Genomic DNA, 22,509 nt, shown 5'->3' on the forward strand with positions numbered 1-22,509 from the left:
TCAGGCTGATAAAATGAAATAAAATAAAATAAAAAATAACATTTCACTTTGACCGATGGCTCCACTTTTCATTTGTTTAATGCAAATCTCGTTTTGCCTCGCGAGAGCGGCTTCAGTTCATTTCGCATTATGAAATAGCAGTTAAAAAAGAGAACAGCAGATCATTTATCGGTGTACACAGTAGAGCTTTTAGCAATTTCATTGGCATTACAGTGGCTGGAAGGAAATAAACAGAACCACAATGTAATCATAGCTTCTGACAGCTTATCTGCTCTATCTAGTATTCAGTCTGGGAAAACATCATGCAGACAAGATATCATATACCAGATATTCAACTTGCTTTTATTACTGTATGCTAAAGGGCTGGATGTTTCCTTCCTTTGGGTTCCTGCTCATGTAGGGGTGGAAGGAAATGAGATTGTAGATATTCTGGCAAGAGGGTTCACTCCACACTCCAGATCAGTAGGTGGCGGTAATGCACCTTTAAGTTGGTTTGCCAAAACCGCCAATAAACATCAGAAGAAGAAGAAGAAGAGCGCGGCGTCAGCACTGGAGTCACTGGCGAGATCCAGCATGGACGTGAACACAAACAGCGGCTGCTCTGCGCGAGCCGAAAGAAAACAGCAAGAAAAGGCGAGAATAATCCAGCGAGAGAAACAACGACAGACGGTGAAGACGGTATGAATGCGAGGCATTATATCACTAACACATAACGTCATTATAATGAATCCATATGAGCAGAAACTGTAACGACGCGAAACACAGAGCGGCAGCGTTACAGCCGGCGAGGCGAGCTAATTATCTCCAGTTCAAAGCCTGGAGGTTTTCATGGGAACCGTGGTTTGTGCCAGAATGCCGTTGCTAGTACAGTTACAGTATAAAAACTGGTGGTTTTGTGCCATTTTCGACATGTAATCGGCGAAATTAAATTATAGTAAGATCCTGAAGGCTTCTCACAGTGTTTGGAGGAGATCCAGTGTTATTTATGTCTTTGTTGTAGTCACGGTTACTCTACCTGCGGTTTCCATGGTTTTGGCCAGTTACAAGAAAAGAAACTCGTTGTGTGCCGCTGAGTCTGGAGACTGAAGTGTGTGTCTGTGCAGGTCTCCAGGCTCCTCCAGAAGGCCGAGGCGGAGCGGACGCCGGAGGACAGGGCTCTGCTGCAGGAGCATCGGGACACGGTGCAGGAGCTGAGCCGCAGACACAGCCGCAGAGCCCTGCTCAAGAGGAAGCAGGAGGAGGTGGACACAAGCACCATATACCGCTGATCTCAAACAGGCCTTGAAAAGCGCTTTAAACTCTTAATTCACCCTTCCACAAGTTGAGGTCTTAAATCAAAACAACAGTCTTAAATTCAAAAAGGCATGGCACAGCAAAAAAAAAAAGAATCTTCCTCAGTACAAATATCCAAACATTCTTACATCAAGATACATTTACTGATGCAAAAAGAAGAAATGAATTCTGGTTTTCTGAGAAACTGAACAAAATTTTGTGAGTTCATGCTTAAAAACAAGAGCAAATATCTGAAAATGAAAATCTTGTTTTCCTTTTAAAATGAGTGAGTCCATTAGCATATATTTGTTCTTGTTTTAATCATGAACTTGCTTAATTTTTAATGAATTTCACAGGAAACAAGACTTCTTGCCATTTTGTAAATGTATCTTGAATCTTTAGACATTTGCACTGGAAAATGACAAAAATACTCAGAGAAACATCACTTTTTGATCAGAGAACTTATAAGTTATTTCTATATTCTAGTGGTTGGAAGCAGAGCTATTTAAGTCTTCTTACGCTTTTTTTTTTTGTGGAAAATTTTAAATTAAATTTTAAAACTTTGAAGTGTTGCTACAACACATCCACTCGTACACAACTCAAATACAACTCATTGTGTGCTTCCTAAACATTTATATTTAGATAACATATTGGGTTCCCTTCAATTTATTCCTTAGACCTTCATAAAACCTGCAGAAACCCTGATACAGATACTGAACATGCAATGAAATTGCCTACTGTATTCACTGAAGAACTTCTGTCTGTTAATAACGCTGTTCTCCCTTCAGGTGTCGTATGGATGCATTCCCAGACACTCTACATCCAGCATGTTGCCTTTGTCCTTTAATCCAACAATTATGCTGACAATTTATTGTCAAACAAATAATACTTTGTATTATTTTTGCAATTAACAATTTAATTTACGATTAAATCCTCAGATCCTGTGGCTTTATGGAATAGCAAAGTGCCCAGCAGATTTCACAGTCTCAGCAGATGCATTGCTTTTTGCATATTTCACTTTTTCAGTGATCATATAAATGTGGTTGTGGTGGTTGCAGGTGTTTGATGATGCTGAGAGCCTGAAGGCTAAAGTGAGGCAGATGGCGGAGGCGCTGCAGCAGGCCAAGCATGTGGTCATCTACACCGGAGCAGGAATCAGTACTGTGCGTCTTTCTCATCTGTGCTGGAAGCTACAAACACACTCACTGCCATACTCTTTAGGAAACATAGTGGCCTGATGAAGTGCATTAAATACACTGAAATATTTGTGACTTCTGCTCAGTTTAGTAATACCAACATGTGTTGTAAATGTTGGATATGTTGTCCATCTCTGTGTTAATTATGTGAGTTTGTGTGTTCTCGTCAGGCCGCCTCTATCCCAGACTATCGGGGGCCCAATGGCGTGTGGACTCAGCTGCAGAAGGGCCGATCTGTGAGGTTAGGGGTCCACTATTACACTGTTTCCTGTCTAAAATATGGCTTTAGAGTTTAAGATTTAGTCCTGCCTACTATTTATTTATTTTTCTAGTTGGGTGTGTTCTGGTGCCACATGTTAACATCTGTCTGTCTTTGTATCCGTCAGTGCATCAGATCTGAGTCGAGCTGAGCCCACTCTCACACACATGTGCATCTGGATGCTACACAAAGTCAAGATGGTGAGTGACGACATGTGTAGTAAATGCTGCTCCACGTGAAAGCACGCACGTGATGGAGATTTACCGCTGATTACAGAACCGGCTTTACTGACGAGATGCGCATTAAATATCGTGCGATATTTATCGTGCAGCCCTACTATATTATCACACATCTCTTCATATAATGATGTAGGGTGATATATATACTATATAACAAATCTGCTTGATTGTTTGTCATTACTAAATGTAACTATAATCTAGTCTAGCTAAGCACAACTATAATGCATAAATATATTAAAATATTATGAACATTAATTTCTTTCAGTAAAGCTTTTAAACAACATGTATTGTGAAAAGTGCTATACGAGTAGATTGAATAACAGTTTGCATCTTCTGCAGGTTCAGCATGTGGTCTCACAGAACTGTGATGGTCTTCACCTGCGCAGTGGTTTGCCCAGACATGCTCTCTCTGAACTCCACGGAAACATGTTCATCGAGGTCTGGGAATGAGATTTGTTCTCTTTTAAATTTGTCATAAATTTTGAAGTGAAAGTGTCTTGATTCATTTGTCTTAAAGGATAGCGCAAAGATCACAAAATCCAATGTTGAGGAAAAAACATTATTTAAAATCCGTTCCTATAATATCCAATGTTTTGTTTATTATTCTTCCCTTCTACAGGTGTGTGATTCCTGCTCTCCAGCACGAGAGTTTATCCGGCTGTTTGACGTGACGGAGCGCACGGCTCTGCACAGACACGGGACGGGCCGCCTGTGTCCTCACTGCAGAGCGCAGCTCAGAGACACTATAGTTCACTTCGGTGAGCGTGGCACTCTGGAGCAGCCGCTCAACTGGAAGGGGGCCGCTGAGGCGGCAGAACAGGCTGACCTCATCCTGTGTTTGGGCTCCAGTTTGAAGGTGAGGATATGACTGCTGCAGCTTAAAGGGACAGTTCTCCCAAAAATGAAAATTCATCATTCACTCACCCTCATGTTTTTCCAAACCTGTGTAACTTTCTTTATTTTGCTGAACACCAAAAAAGATATTTAGAATTTTGGTAACCAAAGAGTTTTGGTTCCAATTTGACTTCCCATAGTTTTTATTGTCCATATCACGGAAGTCAATGGGAACTGAAACTGTTTAATTAGCTAAATATCTTCAAAATACATTTATATATTTTATTAAAAAATAGTATGTTCCATAGTCGGTCATACAGGTTTGAAACAACATGAGGGTGAGTAAATGATATATCCCATTAGCCTTTACAATGCGGCAGCAAGATTAGTTTTTAACAAGCCAAAAAAGAGTGCAAGTCACACCCGGGTGTGCCTCACACGTCCTGAAAAGTGAAGCTGCGGGCTCTTTGATCGCCCCTGGTGGCTGGCTGCAGTACAGGGCATAAACCCTGCCCTCTCCATGTAAACGAATGGGACTTGAGTCAAAATAAATTACGCTTCCAATCAGGGCTCGACGCTTACTTTTCTTTTTAGGAGCACTTGTGCTCCTAACTTAAAAAATTTAGGAGCACGTTCAAAATTTTAGGAGCACCTTCTAATCAATAATCCAAAATGTTATCAAAAAGTAGCCTTCCCATTACGAGGTAATATTTGACTCCTCTAACTTTATTAAAAGTATGTCATCTTTTGTCAAATTCTTTAAAAAATTATATTTTATAAGCTTTTTTAAAAAATTTTATTAAAACGACAGAATAAGAACAAGTAGAATAAGGAATATAAGTTACCAATCAAATGAAATCAGTATTAACAAGCTTCCAATACAATTTTCCGAAAGATGGTTTTGGTCATTTAAAGTAGTTATCATCACGCTGATATATGTTAAATTGTTCGTTTTTGTGATAAGTTTGATTTTAGCTAGTAATTTGATGCTATAAAAACGGGGCGTGTCGTTATGGTTGATTGTGTCTGCGGTAGTTTGATACCGCGGATCCACCTCACGACACTACTGCGCAGACTCGGGCTCCAAACTACTCTACTGCGCAGACTCTGGCTCCAAACTACTCTACTGTGCAGACTCGGGCTCCCAACTACTCCATTTCAAACGAATCACTACTGCGCAGACTCGGGCTCCAAACTACTCTACTGTGCAAACTCGGGCTCCAAAAGAATCTCTACTGCGCAGACTCGGGCTCCAAACGAATCTCTACTGCGCAGACTCGGGCTCCAAACGAATCTCTACTGCGCAGACTCGGGCTCCAAACGAATCTCTACTGCGCAGACTCGGGCTCCAAACGAATCTCTACTGCGCAGACTCGGGCTCCAAACGAATCTCTACTGCGCAGACTCGGGCTCCAAACGAATCTCTACTGCGCAGACTCGGGCTCCAAACGAATCTCTACTGCGCAGACTCGGGCTCCAAACGAATCTCTACTGCGCAGACTCGGGCTCCAAACGAATCTCTACTGCGCAGACTCGGGCTCCAAACGAATCTCTACTGCGCAGACTCGGGCTCCAAACGAATCTCTACTGCGCAGACTCGGGCTCCAAACGAATCTCTACTGCGCAGACTCGGGCTCCAAACGAATCTCTACTGCGCAGACTCGGGCTCCAAACGAATCTCTACTGCGCAGACTCGGGCTCCAAACGAATCTCTACTGCGCAGACTCGGGCTCCAAACGAATCTCTACTGCGCAGACTCGGGCTCCAAACGAATCTCTACTGCGCAGACTCGGGCTCCAAACGAATCTCTACTGCGCAGACTCGGGCTCCAAACGAATCTCTACTGCGCAGACTCGGGCTCCAAACGAATCTCTACTGCGCAGACTCGGGCTCCAAACGAATCTCTACTGCGCAGACTCGGGCTCCAAACGAATCTCTACTGCGCAGACTCGGGCTCCAAACGAATCTCTACTGCGCAGACTCGGGCTCCAAACGAATCTCTACTGCGCAGACTCGGGCTCCAAACGAATCTCTACTGCGCAGACTCGGGCTCCAAACGAATCTCTACTGCGCAGACTCGGGCTCCAAACGAATCTCTACTGCGCAGACTCGGGCTCCAAACGAATCTCTACTGCGCAGACTCGGGCTCCAAACGAATCTCTACTGCGCAGACTCGGGCTCCAAACGAATCTCTACTGCGCAGACTCGGGCTCCAAACGAATCTCTACTGCGCAGACTCGGGCTCCAAACGAATCTCTACTGCGCAGACTCGGGCTCCAAACGAATCTCTACTGCGCAGACTCGGGCTCCAAACGAATCTCTACTGCGCAGACTCGGGCTCCAAACGAATCTCTACTGCGCAGACTCGGGCTCCAAACGAATCTCTACTGCGCAGACTCGGGCTCCAAACGAATCTCTACTGCGCAGACTCGGGCTCCAAACGAATCTCTACTGCGCAGACTCGGGCTCCAAACGAATCTCTACTGCGCAGACTCGGGCTCCAAACGAATCTCTACTGCGCAGACTCGGGCTCCAAACGAATCACTACTGCGCAGACTCGGGCTCCAAACGGATCTCTACTGCGCAGACTCGGGCTCCAGATTACGTCATTTACTCCAGATGGCAGAGGCCATACTGAGATACTTTGGCTTTACTTTTCTATAGTGGAAGGAATAGGAGATGCGTTGTCCATCTTTTTTTACAGTCTATGGTCACACCTCTGTTCATCAGTTTGCACTGGCTACCAGTAGCTGCTCATGTAAAATTCTTTGTTTGCCTAAAAAAAACACCACTGGCTCTGCACCCATTTACCTAAATTCATTACTTCAGAGTTATGTGCCCTCTAGAAGCTTGCGTTCTGCAAGTGAACGGCGTATTATTGTGCCATCTCAAAGAGGCACAAAATAACTTTCACAGACTTTTTCATTAACTGTTCCCTCCTGGTGGAATGACCTGCCCAAATCAATCCGAGCAGCTGAGTCCTTAACAATCTTCAAGAAACGACTAAAAACACATCTGTTCCACCTTTATTTGAACCTCTAACTCTAGCACTTTCTATTCTATTTATTTTCGGTCTAATTATTATTATATATAAAAAAAAAAAATGAATAAATAAAAAACCTTGCTGCGTGTACTGCATTAGACTAACCAGGACATATTGTTGCTCTTTTGTTGGTTTGATTGCTTCTGTTGTCCTCATTTGTAAGTCACTTTAGATAAAAGCGTCTGCTAAATGACTAAATGTAAATGTGAACTGATGTAATCTAGAGGGGCGTGGCTTGAGTCTTAGGCTGCTGGTACCACACATGGATAAAATACTAACACGATACTAAAAACCTAGTAGTCGGTACTGAATGATACCACCAAAAGTACACTATACTCGATACCACGGTAGAAAAAAAAAACCTTATTAAACTTATTAATTATAGTTATCTCACCAAAATGTTTGCTCAATCAATTTATTTTTTTTCTATGAGGTAATTTGTTGCAATAGTCAGTAATAAAACAAGAATGAATAAACACACTTAGAAGCAGTCGCATAAATAAATACAATAGAATAAAGATACAAAATAAATGCTGCATATTTTTTCGGGTAGATCTAACAGTAGCATTCAAGTAATACCACAGAAATTGAATAATTAAATTCGCAAATACTTTATGGTTTAAAATCGCTTGAATTTATTTGAATTGTTTGCTCTGATAATCTGTTTTGGGTCAAACCTACATGCTATAGTGCATAAATGTTCGGTACCATCAGTGCTTACGCTACTGTAGAAAAACAAGTACCGTCAGGATTTTAAAATGTTGATACTGACTTGATACTGAAGTATCGTTCTCATGACATCCCTAGTTTAGAGGCATTGCTCATATTGCTCCTTGTGTTATTTAAGCTTTAATGAAAGCAGCAGCAATATGAGATGTTAAAAGTTTAACATATGTGACCCTGGACCACAAAACCAGTCTTAAGTGTCAATTTTTTTAAATTGAGATGTATACATCATCTGAAATTTGAATAAATATGATTTCCATTGATGTATGGTTTGTTAGGATAGGACAATATTTGGGCGAGATACAACTATTTTTAAATCTGGAATCTGAGGGTGCAAAAAAATCCAAATATTGAGAAAATCGCCTTTAAAGTTATCCAAATGAAGTCCTTAGCAATTCACGTATTGCAAAATTTGCCAAAATGACATTGTTTTGTACTAAATAAAATGTTGTATTTTCAGTAATGCAGCTGATGTCATGTATAGTGTGTTTGTCCATCAGGTGTTGAAGAAATACTCGTGCTTGTGGTGCATGAACAGACCCGCCAACAAAAGACCAAAGCTGTACATTGTAAATCTACAGGTAATATTTCATAAAACATCAAATCTCTTGATCCTTTTGTTTTCCATAAAATTTAACGTGACTTTCAGTTTATTTTATCTAAAAGCCTGCTGTGTTTTCCTTATTTATTTTAGTGGACACCGAAAGATACCTTGGCCACTCTGAAAATTCATGGGAAGTGTGATGCTATGATGGGTCTTCTGATGGAGGAGCTGGGTTTGGGAACTCCAGTTTACAACAGGCAAGACCCACCTGAAGTGGAATACATGTCTAATATACTGTTAAGGTGCTGTAACATTAGCGGGCAAACCGTCTCATTGCCAATAGTGTAGATATGAGGCATAGCTCAGACAGAATTCACTTTCAAACCATGCAGCTTTCTGTGGGTCAACACAGCAAAGTCACATGACAAATGTGAACCCGCTATGCAATTTTTGTGGGGAAATCTTTTACCCTCATACAAAATTCCTGATCACACGGATTCCTATTATAATGACTGGATTTCACTGTGACCGCACCTTTAAGCAGAAAGATAAGAGAGCATTGTGAATATTGTCACGGCTAAAGACGGTCTCTCATGTCAAACTGAGGGATGTCACAGCTACTGAGTGTTGTGATGACCGATTAGTCATAGTTAGAATAGTTTACAAGAATGCAATTATAAACACCGTGAGGCTGTGAAGGAGACAACCGAGTAGATGAGTTTGAGGAAGTGATGATGTTTAATGTCCGCGACGAGTTCTGTAGTCCCGTTTAGACACTTGTTACAAATCGCCTTTTTCAAGACTTCACTAAAAATCTTAAGTAAAAATTAACTGGAGTATTTAAAATCATAGAATAAAACGTGAAAATATATCTTGAGCTTGTGTTCACCGCTGACCTTATTTCAGGGATTTAACCAAAAACCCATTCAAAATAATTTGAGTTTAGAACAATAACAACCAGACGTGTTAATATGCTTGGTTTTGTTTAGTGTTTTTTGGCTAAAATGCTTGTTTTCCGGGACTCGTATAACATGGCCTCAAGCCTGATTGCTGTGTGAAGTCTCATATTTTCATCCAAAGCAGCTGTCGGTTTTATTAATATTGCCTGGGATTTTTATGAATAACAGATCACAAGACCCCATCTTCAGCTTGGCTAAACCACTCAGTCCACAGGAGCAGAAGAGCCACACTCGTGAAGAGATAGCGCCACCTGCTGCTCTGGAGGACGCTTCGCCAGACACACAGGCTCAGGGTGAAGCTACAGCGGTTCAAGGCGGCTGGTTTGGAAGGGGATACACCAAAGCAAGGAGGAAAAAGAAGACTGTGTAGTTTCTAAAGCATGACATGCCCCGCTGCTCAGTTGGGTTAGGACTGTGCTCTTTCCCATCACACTCACTGCTTGAATACATGTTTCTGATTGGCCATTACTGATGAATGTGAGATTGCTTTTATCTGAAAAGATATAGCTGTTTTCCTCTGAAAATAACTTGTTGCAGAGTAAGCAGGTTTACATGATGGTTTGGCTTTGCTAAGTGCACTTTACTTCCAATCTCAGGTTTATAGAATAAGCAGTATATGATTCTTATGACCGCAGTTTTATGAGAACAGGCTGACATTTGTTGCTGTTGTTGTTTTTTCACCTAAAATTTAAAATGGTCATTTACACTCATGTTGTTCCAAAAATAAAAGATAAAAACAGATGGAAGTGAATATAGACAGACAGACAGAATGGAACTGTTGCTGTAAAGAACAGCGTGAACGTTCCGCTACACTTCCTTGAATGTGACACAATGTAATGTGTTTAGAAAAACATGTGGATGCGTAATTGACAGCTCATTGTTTGTGTTAGACTTTAGATTATAGTTGTTTACATGAAGTCAGTGTTACTGGATTGAGTAAAAATGAATGCTTTATTTCAGTCCACTATTAAAAGAATGAATGAATTTGATCAATTTAATTAATTAGATATACAGATCCTCAACCAAATAATAGAATGTGTATATATTTCAATCAACTGAATTATGTTGACCCTTAATATGGTGCTATAACTGATTAGTACCAGGATTTACATTTGAACCTTCCCTGTTTAAATACAGGATTTTATCTCTACATAAGCAGCAAGAAAACCCTCACATGTGGACTTTATTATAACTGTAAGAACTTGAACTGAGATCAGTGTTTGGATGCTGTAAGTGCCATTACTTCTACGTCTTTGATTTTGTATTAATCACTATGTTCGCTTCGTCTCAGTTTACACGGGCATTTTATTTCAGACGTGTGGATTTCTATGTACTACTGTAAAGAAAGCTTGAGTATTTGAAGATTTACATGATATACTTGTATTGAAAATAAATGAAAATGTTTCAACATCTGCCACAATAATACACTGCCATCACTTCTTCAAACATACATGATTCATTTGGCCCCTAAAAAATAAAAATGAATGTATTTCTAAACGCACACAGGATGAGTTTTTGCTTTTAGCTGTTGGTTTTGAGGCGTTTTATTACATCGATGAGCTCTGGAAAGGCTGTGTTCTGGAAATGCCCGCGGTCCGAGTATTTCTGTAGATCTGTCTTCAGTCCATCAGCCACTTCCTGTTGCTCTTCCCAGGGCAGGAAGGGGTCGTCTGTAGATCCGAACTGAATTATGTACTTCACGTTTGTTCTCATCTTCTCCCATTCCCATGGCCGGCTGAAATATCCTGAGCGTAATGAGAGACGGCACATTACCACACAGCACAGCACACTGCTGGCAACTGATGTTATGAGTGGTTTTTACTCAAACTCACCGCTCTCGCGTTCATTCTCATCTCCCAGGTCTGATGTGTACGCACCTACCAGAACAACCGCAAAAACCCTGTGTGTTTCTGCATACCTGAACGCAAGCAATCAGTTTAAAACAAATAGTTTAGAAATGTTCCTCGTCACTAAAAGCATGCATTTAGTCAGATTAGTAAACAGTTGTTTGGTGCGAGAAGTATTTGTCTGAATATTATAGTTTCAAACTTCTTTTATAAAACTGATGGCAGGGATTGAATTGGATGATCATTTAAGAAGCGTACATATATAAATACATAGATTAAGTAAGTGCTTATTAATAAATAATATAATAAGCATAAAAGCAAACCTACTCAAATATGCATGTGAAGAGTCAGTCAGTACCTCATGGCTGCAGCGGCTCCTGAGCTGTGTCCGATGATGACCGTTTCTTCATCACACTTCAGCTGCTTCTCCATGAACGGCAGCCAGATGCTCTCTCTGGCAGTCACTGTCAACTCAAATACAATATATTATACCAGACATATGATTCAGATCTCCTGTAATACAGTTATGTGAATTTGTACTACCAGGATCCGGCATGTTCTTCAGCGTACAAGACACATCTGGAATCTGCACAAAATGATTTGAGAAATAATCACATAATATTCAACCACTGTAGCCCTATAAACTCTACTGTATCATATTCCATATGCAAATGTCTAAAGCCTCTAAGTTATCAACGTGATCAAAACTTTGCTGATAGACCACCTTCAGGTCATGGTTCATGTGTCTTTTTGCTGTGAAACATAACTGATTTTTATGAAGTAAATGTAAGAATAACTTTTATTTTGTTATGAACACTCACTGGACTGAAGCAACAGATTTACTTTAGGTTTATTTGTTCATCATTGTGCTGCAGTGCATTATATGCTGTTATTAAGATCTCGTTGATTAACGTCGCAAGCTGTCAGAATTCTCATCTCATAAATACCAGCAAATGCACCATATTGCACATTTTCCCTCAGTTTCGGCCTCTGAGTTTTTTTAAATTTCCATTTCAAGGAAATTATTTTCAGACTACTGTTTGACTTGGCAGGGTTGAGTAAGGTGAAATGCACCCTCTGTCATTATGACAGCTGAATGATGTCTGTGCATGATTTCGTTCTCTCGTTGAACTCATCATACCTGGTTTATTCGTTGCTTTGCCCATCCATACCAGTTACAGTGCTCAATGTTGCCTGCGCCGTTTCCCGGCACGATCACTGCTCTCTTCAGAGGCATTTATAACCCAAGCTCAGCTCCTCAGTCACACAGACCCCTGCACGGAAGTGAACGCTGCGCACGCGTGTTCTTCTCCTGCTGCGCAGCGCCACCTCGAGCACAGTCCGCCAGGCTGCCCTCCACAGCACAGCCGAACCCGCAGACATACACCGGGAGCCGCGAGAAATACTGGCAGAATTGTGAGATAAAAAGTCGCAATTACCTTTTTTTTTTTTAATTCCGAGGAGGAAGCGGCTTCCAAATAGTCTCGATCTCAAATGTCACGCTCAGAACATTTGGGCCCGTATTCACAAAACATCTTAAGGCTAAAAGTAGCTCATAAATTGCCGATTTAGGAGAAAATCTTAAAAATAATGGACGTGTCAATCCTAAATTTAGGACTCCTAAATTTTTGCTCTAAGAGTATTTCATAAAGTGTTTTAACACTAAAACTAGCTAAATCTGTGAAACGTTAGGAGTAGTGAAGAGGACTCCTAAATCAAAGCCACAAACTATCCCTAAATGGCCTCGGTTTATTTATACATAATTTGCTTATTGTTTTTTTTTTTTTAGATATAAAAAAGTTTTTAAAAAACTAACTAAAATTCTGGTAATATGCCGGTTCATATTTTCATGAAGGAAACCACAATGAAATGTATAATTCACAGAATTCACAGTGGCTTATTATTCTGAAATATATATATAGGCTACAGCGGCAAAACTGGAGTCATATTTGATCTTTTACCCCTCTTTCTCTCAACAATAATGTTTATGTTATTTGTCAACTTTTTTTTTTTTTGCCGATTGATCAGAGGAGTGAAGTGCCTCAAACGTCGCAAGGGGGCGCAACGGTGTAACAAGGTCACTGCATGGTTGTGAAAATATGTATTTATTACATTAAAACCCGATCTCTTCAAATGATTTACATTTTTTATGAAAATGTTACACTAAAAGCAATAGATCTGGATAAACTGGATTGATATGAAACATATATAACCAAATCTAGTGTTTAATGGATGCAGTAACTTTAACTTTAAAAAAAAAAGCACGTTATTTTGAGTCTTTTATTAATTTATTTAACTTTGTGTATATTCCGTACAAGAGCATTGACGCCCGGGTGATCTGTCATCAGTAAACCTCTCCCATCCGACTGAGAGGAGGAGTGTGTGTGTGTGTATGTGTGTGTGTGTGTGTGTGTGTGACTGCGTGTCACAACAACCACTAGCTTTTTTCATATCAATGTCTAAATGCTCGGCTAGTACGAAGCTGTTAAAGTTCACACTTTTACGTGTTTGTTTGCAATGCGAAAGACGCGTGTAACTGAATATGAACTGTCTCAATCAGTCGGACTGATCGGTGATCAATGGTGAGAGCGAGCGGCTCTCTGGATATCAGCAGATGCAATGCAAACGAGTCTCGGAGGTGATGACGGATCAGGGTAAGGACTATTTCCATTATGAAATAAAGCGCTTATCTAGGTCTATATTTATTTAGTAATAATAACAAATGTCAAAACTGGGTGATACTAACTTTTATTGGCCAATAAAATATGTATCAATCTCCTGACTGACAAGCACCCAGCTAACAAAAATATGTTCTGAGAACTTTTCGCTAACGTTACCATAATGTTATGAAAACAGTATTTCTAAAAGTTCAAAACGTCCAGTTTTTTAAATGTTTAAAACCCCTTTCCTTGGTTATTGCGAACGTCAGAGAAAACATTAAGGCAGCATTCCATTTTAGTTTTTTTGCAAACATTGTGGGAACGTTACATTTGAATGTTCTCTGAACGTTCTGAAACAAGTAGTAAGTTGTAACATTTAAATACGTTAAAGGAACGTCCAACTAAAACGTTTCAGGAAAAACAGTCCACGAACGATGTGTAAATAACATTTAAAGAACATTGTTAGAGACAAACATTCTGTTGATGTTACTAGACGAACTTTTGTTTACAACTTTTCCCAAAGTTTTGAGAATATTCCCTGTTAGCCTATAACTTCTCCTGGACAAAATATTTGGCCTTTTGGATGCTCATAGAAAATAATCCTCTGTAATCATCTGTTACGCTTGCTAATTCAATATTTCCAAATTTCACCCAAATATGAAAGTCTTTAAAAGCACAAGATAACTTATATCTCCATACAGTGGAGTCTGCATTGAAAATTTGGCATTTCAGATCTAATTTAAACTCTGAAATATACAGACTTTTTTAGGAGTGGATATGCACTCTTTCATATGTGTTCCAGAAAGCGACATCTCTCACTATAAACACGCACACACAGCACTGTAATTCACCAGTGAGCCTGCTTGAGCGTTTCCTTCTTAGCTTTTCACATGCAAAGTCTCCAAACATAACACGACGGTGTGGAATGCTGGATCTCTCTTGTGTTTTGAATTGTAGGAGAAACGTTTCGTGCGGGTCTTTGCTTGAGGGCTCCAGGCTTGGTTGGTTAGTCTCTGGCCTCTGCATGTCTTTGTTTGAGAGTAGGGCAGTAGCTGGTTTTCGTTCTGTGTGATCAGACATGTGAGAGTCTGTCATGACAGCTGTGGCCACGGGTAGGACTATACTTTTATTTCCTGTATATTTAGATACTGCAACAGATGTCTCAGTGACCGAGGGGTTCAGAAGTCACTGTGTCTATAAAGATATGAACTTGTAAGCCAGAAGGACAGATGAGCAATCACTGGTCACGGGACAGCAGATCTCTCACCTGTCCAGTATGTTGGCAGGTGTTTCCTCAGACCCCACGAGGTCAGCTTCAGGTCTGTCTCTCTGTGAAGATCCACAACAGTCAGGTTTTCTGGCTGCGCAGGCCGATCAGAGATGACAGCCGGATGGGCGAGGAGAGCAGCGGAGCGTGTCGAGTCGTAATCCCCAGCTAATGCCTGCTGAATGTGTTCAGAATAACCTTCTGACCGGGCCTGATCCTCGCGCTCCTCTTCCTTGGTTGGATTAGGGAAATTTTCTTTGGTCTTTTCACGGCAGACCCAGGCCGGCTTCTACAAACGCATGTGATCAGCCTCTTCTCTCCCACAGTGCACATGTCTTACATGCCCATGTCTCATAGAGAGCCCATGATTATATGTATTATTATGAGAATCTCTGTTATTTGAATTAAGAGCGCTGTAGATCTTTTGATTCATATACAGTACGTGTCAAAAGTTTAGAATAATTTTCAGTTGTTTTGTTAAGGATCTCTTATAATGCTCACAAAGGCTGTATTTATTTGGTTAAAATGCAGTAAAAAAAAATAGTAATATTGTGAAATATTATTACAATTTAAAAGAAATATTTTATATTTAAATATATTGTAAAATATAATTTATTTCTGTGATCAAAGCTGTATTTTCAGCATCATTGCTCCAGTCTTCAGTGTCACATGATCTTCAGAAATCATTCTAATATTCTTAACTGGTGCTCAGTCATAGTCAATTATCATTGGTACTTAATTATTAATAATCATTCCTATTAATACCAACGTCAAAAGCAGTTTTTGCTGCTTAATATTTGTGTGGAAATCATGATACATTTTTTTTCAGGATTCTTTGATGAATTAAAAGTTCAAAGAACAGCATTTATTTACAATAGAAATCTTTTGTAACATTATAAATGTCTTTAATGTGAGTTTTGATCAATTTAATGTGCTCCTGCTGAATAAAAGCATTGATTTTTATTTACATTGATAATAATCAGAAATGCTTCTTGAGCAAAATCAGCATATCAGAATGATTTCTGAAGATCATGTGACACTGAAGACTGGAGCAATGATGCTGAAAATTGCATTATAAGAATAAATTGCGGTTTGATCAAATAAATATAATCTTGGCAAGCATAAAGGCTTCTTTCAAAAACATTAAAAAGTTATAAATATTCCAAACTTTTGACCGTTAGTGTACACCTCAGCTATAAAAAGGGGATCTGAAACTTCACATGATCATAGTGATCTCCATTATTTCCCATGAGATATAACCAATGACCATGAACAGCGACTTTCCAAACCTGTATGCAGTCATTCCAAAATTAACATTTTGTCATATTTTTACACTTTCATGTCATTATGAAACCCAGCCCGATCTCACAGGAAAACATAACTCTTTTATGAGGTTATGAGTTTGCACGATGTGAATTGGACAAAATGCAATGTTTAGAAAAAAAAGCAGGAAGGTTCACCCGGTCACTAAGATTAAATCAAAAAGAGATTGAACTAATTCATACAAATTAACCACCAAATCCAAAATGTAAAATAGTAACAAACTGCCATGAGATTGTGTTGTGTAAACCCGTATGACTTTCTGTCTTCCATGAGATGCTTCACAGGTTATACATGTTGACATTTTCCATACAACATAGTTGAAGGGTTAGTTCACCCAAACATTTGTCATAATAGATTCACCCTCATGTCCTTCCAAACCCATAAAACCTCTGTTCATCTTTAAAACACAGCTGAAGATATTTATTCTGAACAGACATGCTCACTTAATTTGATCCTGACTGATGAACACGCATACATAGGGCACATCAAATATGGTAAGGGCAAACACTCAAACATGATCGTGAGACGTGCAAGGACAGTGAGGTTTGTTTTTGCATCAAGCATGCACATTTAGCTTCTGTTCAACTGTACTTTTCAGTTTACAAAGATGAAGGTCATACAGGTTTGAAACGACACGGGTGAATAAACAATGACAACATTTTCATTTTTGGGTGAACTATTGCTTCAAGAACTGAAAGGTCCTGATGTGAAAGTGAAAGTTCCCACACAGAGGTTTGTGAATTCCAGGGTTTTCTGATTTTGAGAAGAGAAATACTTATGTTATGTTCATGGGAGGAAGTAAGAGTTTAGACAGAACCAGCAGGCAGAAAACTCCCTTTTTTTCCTGCACGGGTCAGGTGCTGTCTGTGCACGCTTACTCAAAGCTCAAACTGTTTATGAGTCTCTATAGAAACAGACACGGCCTTCATCTCTAGCCTGAAATGATATCAGAATGTTCCTTGACTGCTTACTCTAAGCAAGGAGATACTGTGAAGATTCACACAGACGTACAGACAGACAACACTCAGCAATGCAGGCTTGAGAGAGTCAGTGAAAACTCAATATGTAGTTTCTCAAGCCTAACGTGACCGGCTTCGTTAAATCTTACATTTAGGCAATTGAGTTTAGAATATCAATATAATGAGAGAATGGCAAAATATTCAAGCAGATTGAAACATTTTTGACCACTAGATGCCATAGTCCCAAAAGATCTCGAGGACCATTAGGTCATGGTCCCATTGAGACATACAAAAAAAAAAAACTATTGTAGGATTTATATTGAACAGTTTTGACTCAGAAATTGCTAGTAAATTGTATAAACATACTTACAAAGAAATGGCGGATAACATTGAAATAAATGAAAATTTGAGGTAGAATGATTGAAGTAGTATTTTTGTAAAACATACTCCAGTAATGCTGTCCTGACGTCTGATGGAGTTTTATGTGAAACTGCCATCAAAATTCCCTTGGTGATTTTTTATGAAGCTTGAAGAAATTAGAAGAAATTCATCTGATTTCTAGACCAATGTTTCAAAAGATATAAGTGTCTGACTCTAAAACTGCAACCGGAAATATACAGACCCTCTCTATTTAGTGTGCTAAATTCATTTACCATGCCAAAAAACATCTGCCATAGGTTTTTATAGGCTACCATCGACTCCCAAACAGTTTTTTCAAATATAGTTTATTTACTGATAACCAGACATGTTAGTCACATTGTAGCTTTGAGACAAACGAGTTTCCCTTCACAGTTTTCAGAAAGCAGAAGAGATGGAAAGGCCTTGAAACATGGGAAGTGAGTGGCTGGGAAATGTCCAGCTGTAGTTTGGAGTCGAGTTACACTGAATCAGATTCTCTTACAGCTGTTGAGCGGCTCAGTTTGCACCTCCTGTTCTCACATACTCGCTCTTTCTTGAACTGAGAGCTCCATGCGCTCCCTTGTGTCCTGCGAACGTGATTGCCTAATTCAGCCGTCAATCATCAATCATCAAGTTTTGTTAACACATGCTTTTATTGAGGACGGTAAAAGACGTGGCCAAAAAATGTAGAAAATTTAATTATAATTAAATATAACTGTCAGTATTTATTTGATGTTGTAAAAAAAAAAAAACTCTGTGCACATGACTATGAGTGTTTTTATTTGTAACATATAATTGTAATGCCTTTGTCATGAATAAGCTGGAGTCTTTCTGGTCTGCTTCGGCTTTCTGCACCTGTTGTCCAAACTGAAGCCATGATGCAGACTCAGCTGTGATTAAAACGCTTGGTTTAAACTGACAGGTGGACTTTTGCCCACATTGCTTTGTTGTATCTGTGACGTCAGCAGAGGAAGGGACTCTCAGTCTCTTGGTGGTAAAATAGGGGGTTTCTTTATACCACATGTGCCTTTTTAGATTCAAGTAAACTATTGTTGTCTTATAAAACTGAAATCACTTTTCAAGCAAAACATTTCACTGGAAAAAGTTTGCACATATTTTTTGAAATACAGCTTTTATTCTGGGTGAGAACCAATCAGCTGTGAGCAAATGAAGTGACATGTATCTGATGTAATGAAGCCACTCCCCCTGTTTCTCTTGCTCCGAATTAAGGACAAAATTGCCTGGCTTTTGATGCTAATTATTTATTATTTTTATAATTAATATTAAGCTTTTCAGTTCATGTAAAAAAAATTTTTAGAATATTTTATTTATATTATATAAAATACAACATTTTTAAAATGACTAAGCTTACATGTTTTCTTTAGTTGTGAATCTAAATAAATGATTAACTAAATAAGTTCAGTTGATTTGCTTTGCTTTGAAATAGTCAGATGTTTTCTTTCAGCTGTCTTCTCAAACTTTCACGACAACTGCTGTTTATTCTCTTAATTTAACAAAAATCTAGTTTTGTTTCTAGTATTCTAGTTGCAGTAAAGCACTTTTTGGGTGATTGTACATACATATTTATTAAACTTTGTATTTTAAATAGTAGAAAATACAGTGAAACTGTGCACCTGTAACACTTGTTGCTGGGTAGAGGAGAAAGAGTGCAGGACGAAGACGAAGATTCTTTTTTATTAGATACTTTTTTAAGTGTGAAAAGTGATTTGAAGGAAGAATTTAGGATGTTAGATGTCATGGTAGCACTTTACAATAAGGTTCATTAGTTAACCACTTTAGTTAACATGAACTAAGCATGAACAATACTTCTGCAGCATTTATTAATCTTAATTCATGTTCATTTCAACATTTACTAATGCATTATTAAAATCAAAAGTTGTGCTTGTTAACATTATACAACAACTGTATTTTCATTAACTAACATTAAAGATTAATAAATACTGTAATAAATGTATTGTTCATTGTTCATTCATGTTAGTTACTTCATCATTAACTAATGGAACCTTATTGTTAAGTGTTACCGATGTCATATTTGTAAGGGCAGGATGTCTGATGGCTTTAAAGGGTGAGGCTCTACACTCATGATGTCATGGCTAGTCCTGCATCGCCATCGTGTGAGTGTGCGTGTGTGTGTGTGTGTGTGTGTGTGTGTGTGTGCGTGAGTGCGTGTGCGTGAGTGTGTGTGTGTGAGTGTGTGTGAGTGTGTGTGTGTGAGTGTGTGTGAGTGTGTGTGTGTGAGTGTGTGTGAGTGTGTGTGTGTGAGTGTGTGTGAGTGTGTGTGTGTGAGTGTGTGTGAGTGTGTGTGTGTGAGTGTGTGTGAGTGTGTGTGTGTGAGTGTGTGTGAGTGTGTGTGTGTGAGTGTGTGTGAGTGTGTGTGTGTGAGTGTGTGTGAGTGTGTGTGTGTGAGTGTGTGTGAGTGTGTGTGTGTGAGTGTGTGTGAGTGTGTGTGTGTGAGTGTGTGTGAGTGTGTGTGTGTGAGTGTGTGTGAGTGTGTGTGTGTGAGTGTGTGTGAGTGTGTGTGTGTGAGTGTGTGTGAGTGTGTGTGTGTGAGTGTGTGTGAGTGTGTGTGTGTGAGTGTGTGTGAGTGTGTGTGTGTGAGTGTGTGTGAGTGTGTGTGTGTGAGTGTGTGTGAGTGTGTGTGTGTGAGTGTGTGTGAGTGTGTGTGTGTGAGTGTGTGTGAGTGTGTGTGTGTGAGTGTGTGTGAGTGTGTGTGTGTGAGTGTGTGTGAGTGTGTGTGTGTGAGTGTGTGTGAGTGTGTGTGTGTGAGTGTGTGTGAGTGTGTGTGTGTGAGTGTGTGTGAGTGTGTGTGTGTGAGTGTGTGTGAGTGTGTGTGTGTGAGTGTGTGTGAGTGTGTGTGTGTGAGTGTGTGTGAGTGTGTGTGTGTGAGTGTGTGTGAGTGTGTGTGTGTGAGTGTGTGTGAGTGTGTGTGTGTGAGTGTGTGTGAGTGTGTGTGTGTGAGTGTGTGTGAGTGTGTGTGTGTGAGTGTGTGTGAGTGTGTGTGTGTGAGTGTGTGTGAGTGTGTGTGTGTGAGTGTGTGTGAGTGTGTGTGTGTGAGTGTGTGTGAGTGTGTGTGTGTGAGTGTGTGTGAGTGTGTGTGTGTGAGTGTGTGTGAGTGTGTGTGTGTGAGTGTGTGTGAGTGTGTGTGTGTGAGTGTGTGTGAGTGTGTGTGTGTGAGTGTGTGTGAGTGTGTGTGTGTGAGTGTGTGTGAGTGTGTGTGTGTGAGTGTGTGTGAGTGTGTGTGTGTGAGTGTGTGTGAGTGTGTGTGTGTGAGTGTGTGTGAGTGTGTGTGTGTGAGTGTGTGTGAGTGTGTGTGTGTGAGTGTGTGTGAGTGTGTGTGTGTGAGTGTGTGTGAGTGTGTGTGTGTGAGTGTGTGTGAGTGTGTGTGTGTGAGTGTGTGTGAGTGTGTGTGTGTGAGTGTGTGTGAGTGTGTGTGTGTGAGTGTGTGTGAGTGTGTGTGTGTGAGTGTGTGTGAGTGTGTGTGTGTGAGTGTGTGTGAGTGTGTGTGTGTGAGTGTGTGTGAGTGTGTGTGTGTGAGTGTGTGTGAGTGTGTGTGTGTGAGTGTGTGTGAGTGTGTGTGTGTGAGTGTGTGTGAGTGTGTGTGTGTGAGTGTGTGTGAGTGTGTGTGTGTGAGTGTGTGTGAGTGTGTGTGTGTGAGTGTGTGTGAGTGTGTGTGTGTGAGTGTGTGTGAGTGTGTGTGTGTGAGTGTGTGTGAGTGTGTGTGTGTGAGTGTGTGTGAGTGTGTGTGTGTGAGTGTGTGTGAGTGTGTGTGTGTGAGTGTGTGTGAGTGTGTGTGTGTGAGTGTGTGTGAGTGTGTGTGTGTGAGTGTGTGTGAGTGTGTGTGTGTGAGTGTGTGTGAGTGTGTGTGTGTGAGTGTGTGTGAGTGTGTGTGTGTGAGTGTGTGTGAGTGTGTGTGTGTGAGTGTGTGTGAGTGTGTGTGTGTGAGTGTGTGTGAGTGTGTGTGTGTGAGTGTGTGTGAGTGTGTGTGTGTGAGTGTGTGTGAGTGTGTGTGTGTGAGTGTGTGTGAGTGTGTGTGTGTGAGTGTGTGTGAGTGTGTGTGTGTGAGTGTGTGTGAGTGTGTGTGTGTGAGTGTGTGTGAGTGTGTGTGTGTGAGTGTGTGTGAGTGTGTGTGTGTGAGTGTGTGTGAGTGTGTGTGTGTGAGTGTGTGTGAGTGTGTGTGTGTGAGTGTGTGTGAGTGTGTGTGTGTGAGTGTGTGTGAGTGTGTGTGTGTGAGTGTGTGTGAGTGTGTGTGTGTGAGTGTGTGTGAGTGTGTGTGTGTGAGTGTGTGTGAGTGTGTGTGTGTGAGTGTGTGTGAGTGTGTGTGTGTGAGTGTGTGTGAGTGTGTGTGTGTGAGTGTGTGTGAGTGTGTGTGTGTGAGTGTGTGTGAGTGTGTGTGTGTGAGTGTGTGTGAGTGTGTGTGTGTGAGTGTGTGTGAGTGTGTGTGTGTGAGTGTGTGTGAGTGTGTGTGTGTGAGTGTGTGTGAGTGTGTGTGTGTGAGTGTGTGTGAGTGTGTGTGTGTGAGTGTGTGTGAGTGTGTGTGTGTGAGTGTGTGTGAGTGTGTGTGTGTGAGTGTGTGTGAGTGTGTGTGTGTGAGTGTGTGTGAGTGTGTGTGTGTGAGTGTGTGTGAGTGTGTGTGTGTGAGTGTGTGTGTGTGTGTGTGTGTGATTCCAAGTACAAACATATCTTTTCAGACACACAAAGTCATGCACATCATGCACATTACACAGCCTATACTCATAAGCACATGATACCAGTAAGACTTTTCATGGAAAAGAAAATATAAAAAATTTGAAGAAAAACACATGACAAGCCTGTGCCCCAATCCTGCGTCTTTATAAATGCATTTAACTTATTTTACAACCTTTAATCCTTTCATTCACGGCCAGTTCACACACACACACACACACACACACACACACACACAGTGTGTGTTTGTGTGTGTGTGTGTGTGTGTGTTTCCAGTA

At 40.4% G+C, this 22,509-nt stretch overlaps 3 protein-coding genes across 6 annotated transcripts in view; 2 read left to right on the plus strand and 1 right to left on the minus strand.

Annotated features, from left to right (window-relative positions):
* The first annotated feature begins 89 nt into the window (after nucleotides 1–89).
* Nucleotides 90–10,532, plus strand: LOC107705833 (NAD-dependent protein deacetylase sirtuin-7-like). Of its 2 annotated transcripts, XM_016509314.1 has the most exons (11): nucleotides 90–115; nucleotides 556–678; nucleotides 1,104–1,241; nucleotides 2,331–2,435; nucleotides 2,639–2,709; nucleotides 2,855–2,927; nucleotides 3,306–3,404; nucleotides 3,586–3,822; nucleotides 8,070–8,150; nucleotides 8,264–8,370; nucleotides 9,241–10,532. In XM_016509314.1, the coding sequence occupies exons 2-11, from the start codon at nucleotides 574–576 to the stop codon at nucleotides 9,440–9,442; spliced, it is 1,218 nt and encodes a 405-aa protein (XP_016364800.1). In that variant the 5' UTR covers nucleotides 90–115; nucleotides 556–573; the 3' UTR covers nucleotides 9,443–10,532. The 2 variants fall into 2 exon arrangements, with proteins under 2 accessions (XP_016364800.1, XP_016364801.1); XM_016509315.1 differs by lacking the exons at nucleotides 90–115; nucleotides 556–678; nucleotides 1,104–1,241 and adding an exon at nucleotides 1,616–1,784 and having other exon boundaries at nucleotides 2,278–2,435.
* LOC107705835 (putative hydrolase RBBP9) lies at nucleotides 10,122–12,277 on the minus strand. Its single transcript, XM_016509316.1, has 5 exons — nucleotides 12,061–12,277; nucleotides 11,463–11,505; nucleotides 11,278–11,383; nucleotides 10,905–10,990; nucleotides 10,122–10,817 (listed from the first exon to the last, which is right to left on the minus strand). Exons 1-5 carry the CDS (start codon nucleotides 12,154–12,156, stop codon nucleotides 10,594–10,596), a joined length of 555 nt encoding a protein of 184 aa, XP_016364802.1. The 5' UTR covers nucleotides 12,157–12,277; the 3' UTR covers nucleotides 10,122–10,593.
* A 1,086-nt stretch (nucleotides 12,278–13,363) lies between these two features.
* LOC107705836 (rho guanine nucleotide exchange factor 3-like) overlaps nucleotides 13,364–22,509 on the plus strand; it is an 80,492-nt gene continuing 71,346 nt past the window's right edge. For all 3 annotated transcript variants that reach the window (XM_016509317.1, XM_016509319.1, XM_016509318.1), the window contains exon 1: nucleotides 13,364–13,573. In XM_016509317.1, the coding sequence (XP_016364803.1) occupies nucleotides 13,539–13,573 (35 nt within the window). In that variant the 5' untranslated portion in view covers nucleotides 13,364–13,538. The remainder of the gene's footprint in view (nucleotides 13,574–22,509) is intronic.

Source organism: Sinocyclocheilus rhinocerous, unplaced genomic scaffold, assembly GCF_001515625.1.
Source record: "Sinocyclocheilus rhinocerous isolate Xijiao unplaced genomic scaffold, SAMN03320098_v1.1 scaffold1826, whole genome shotgun sequence".
NCBI classification, from domain to species: domain Eukaryota; kingdom Metazoa; phylum Chordata; class Actinopteri; order Cypriniformes; family Cyprinidae; genus Sinocyclocheilus; species Sinocyclocheilus rhinocerous.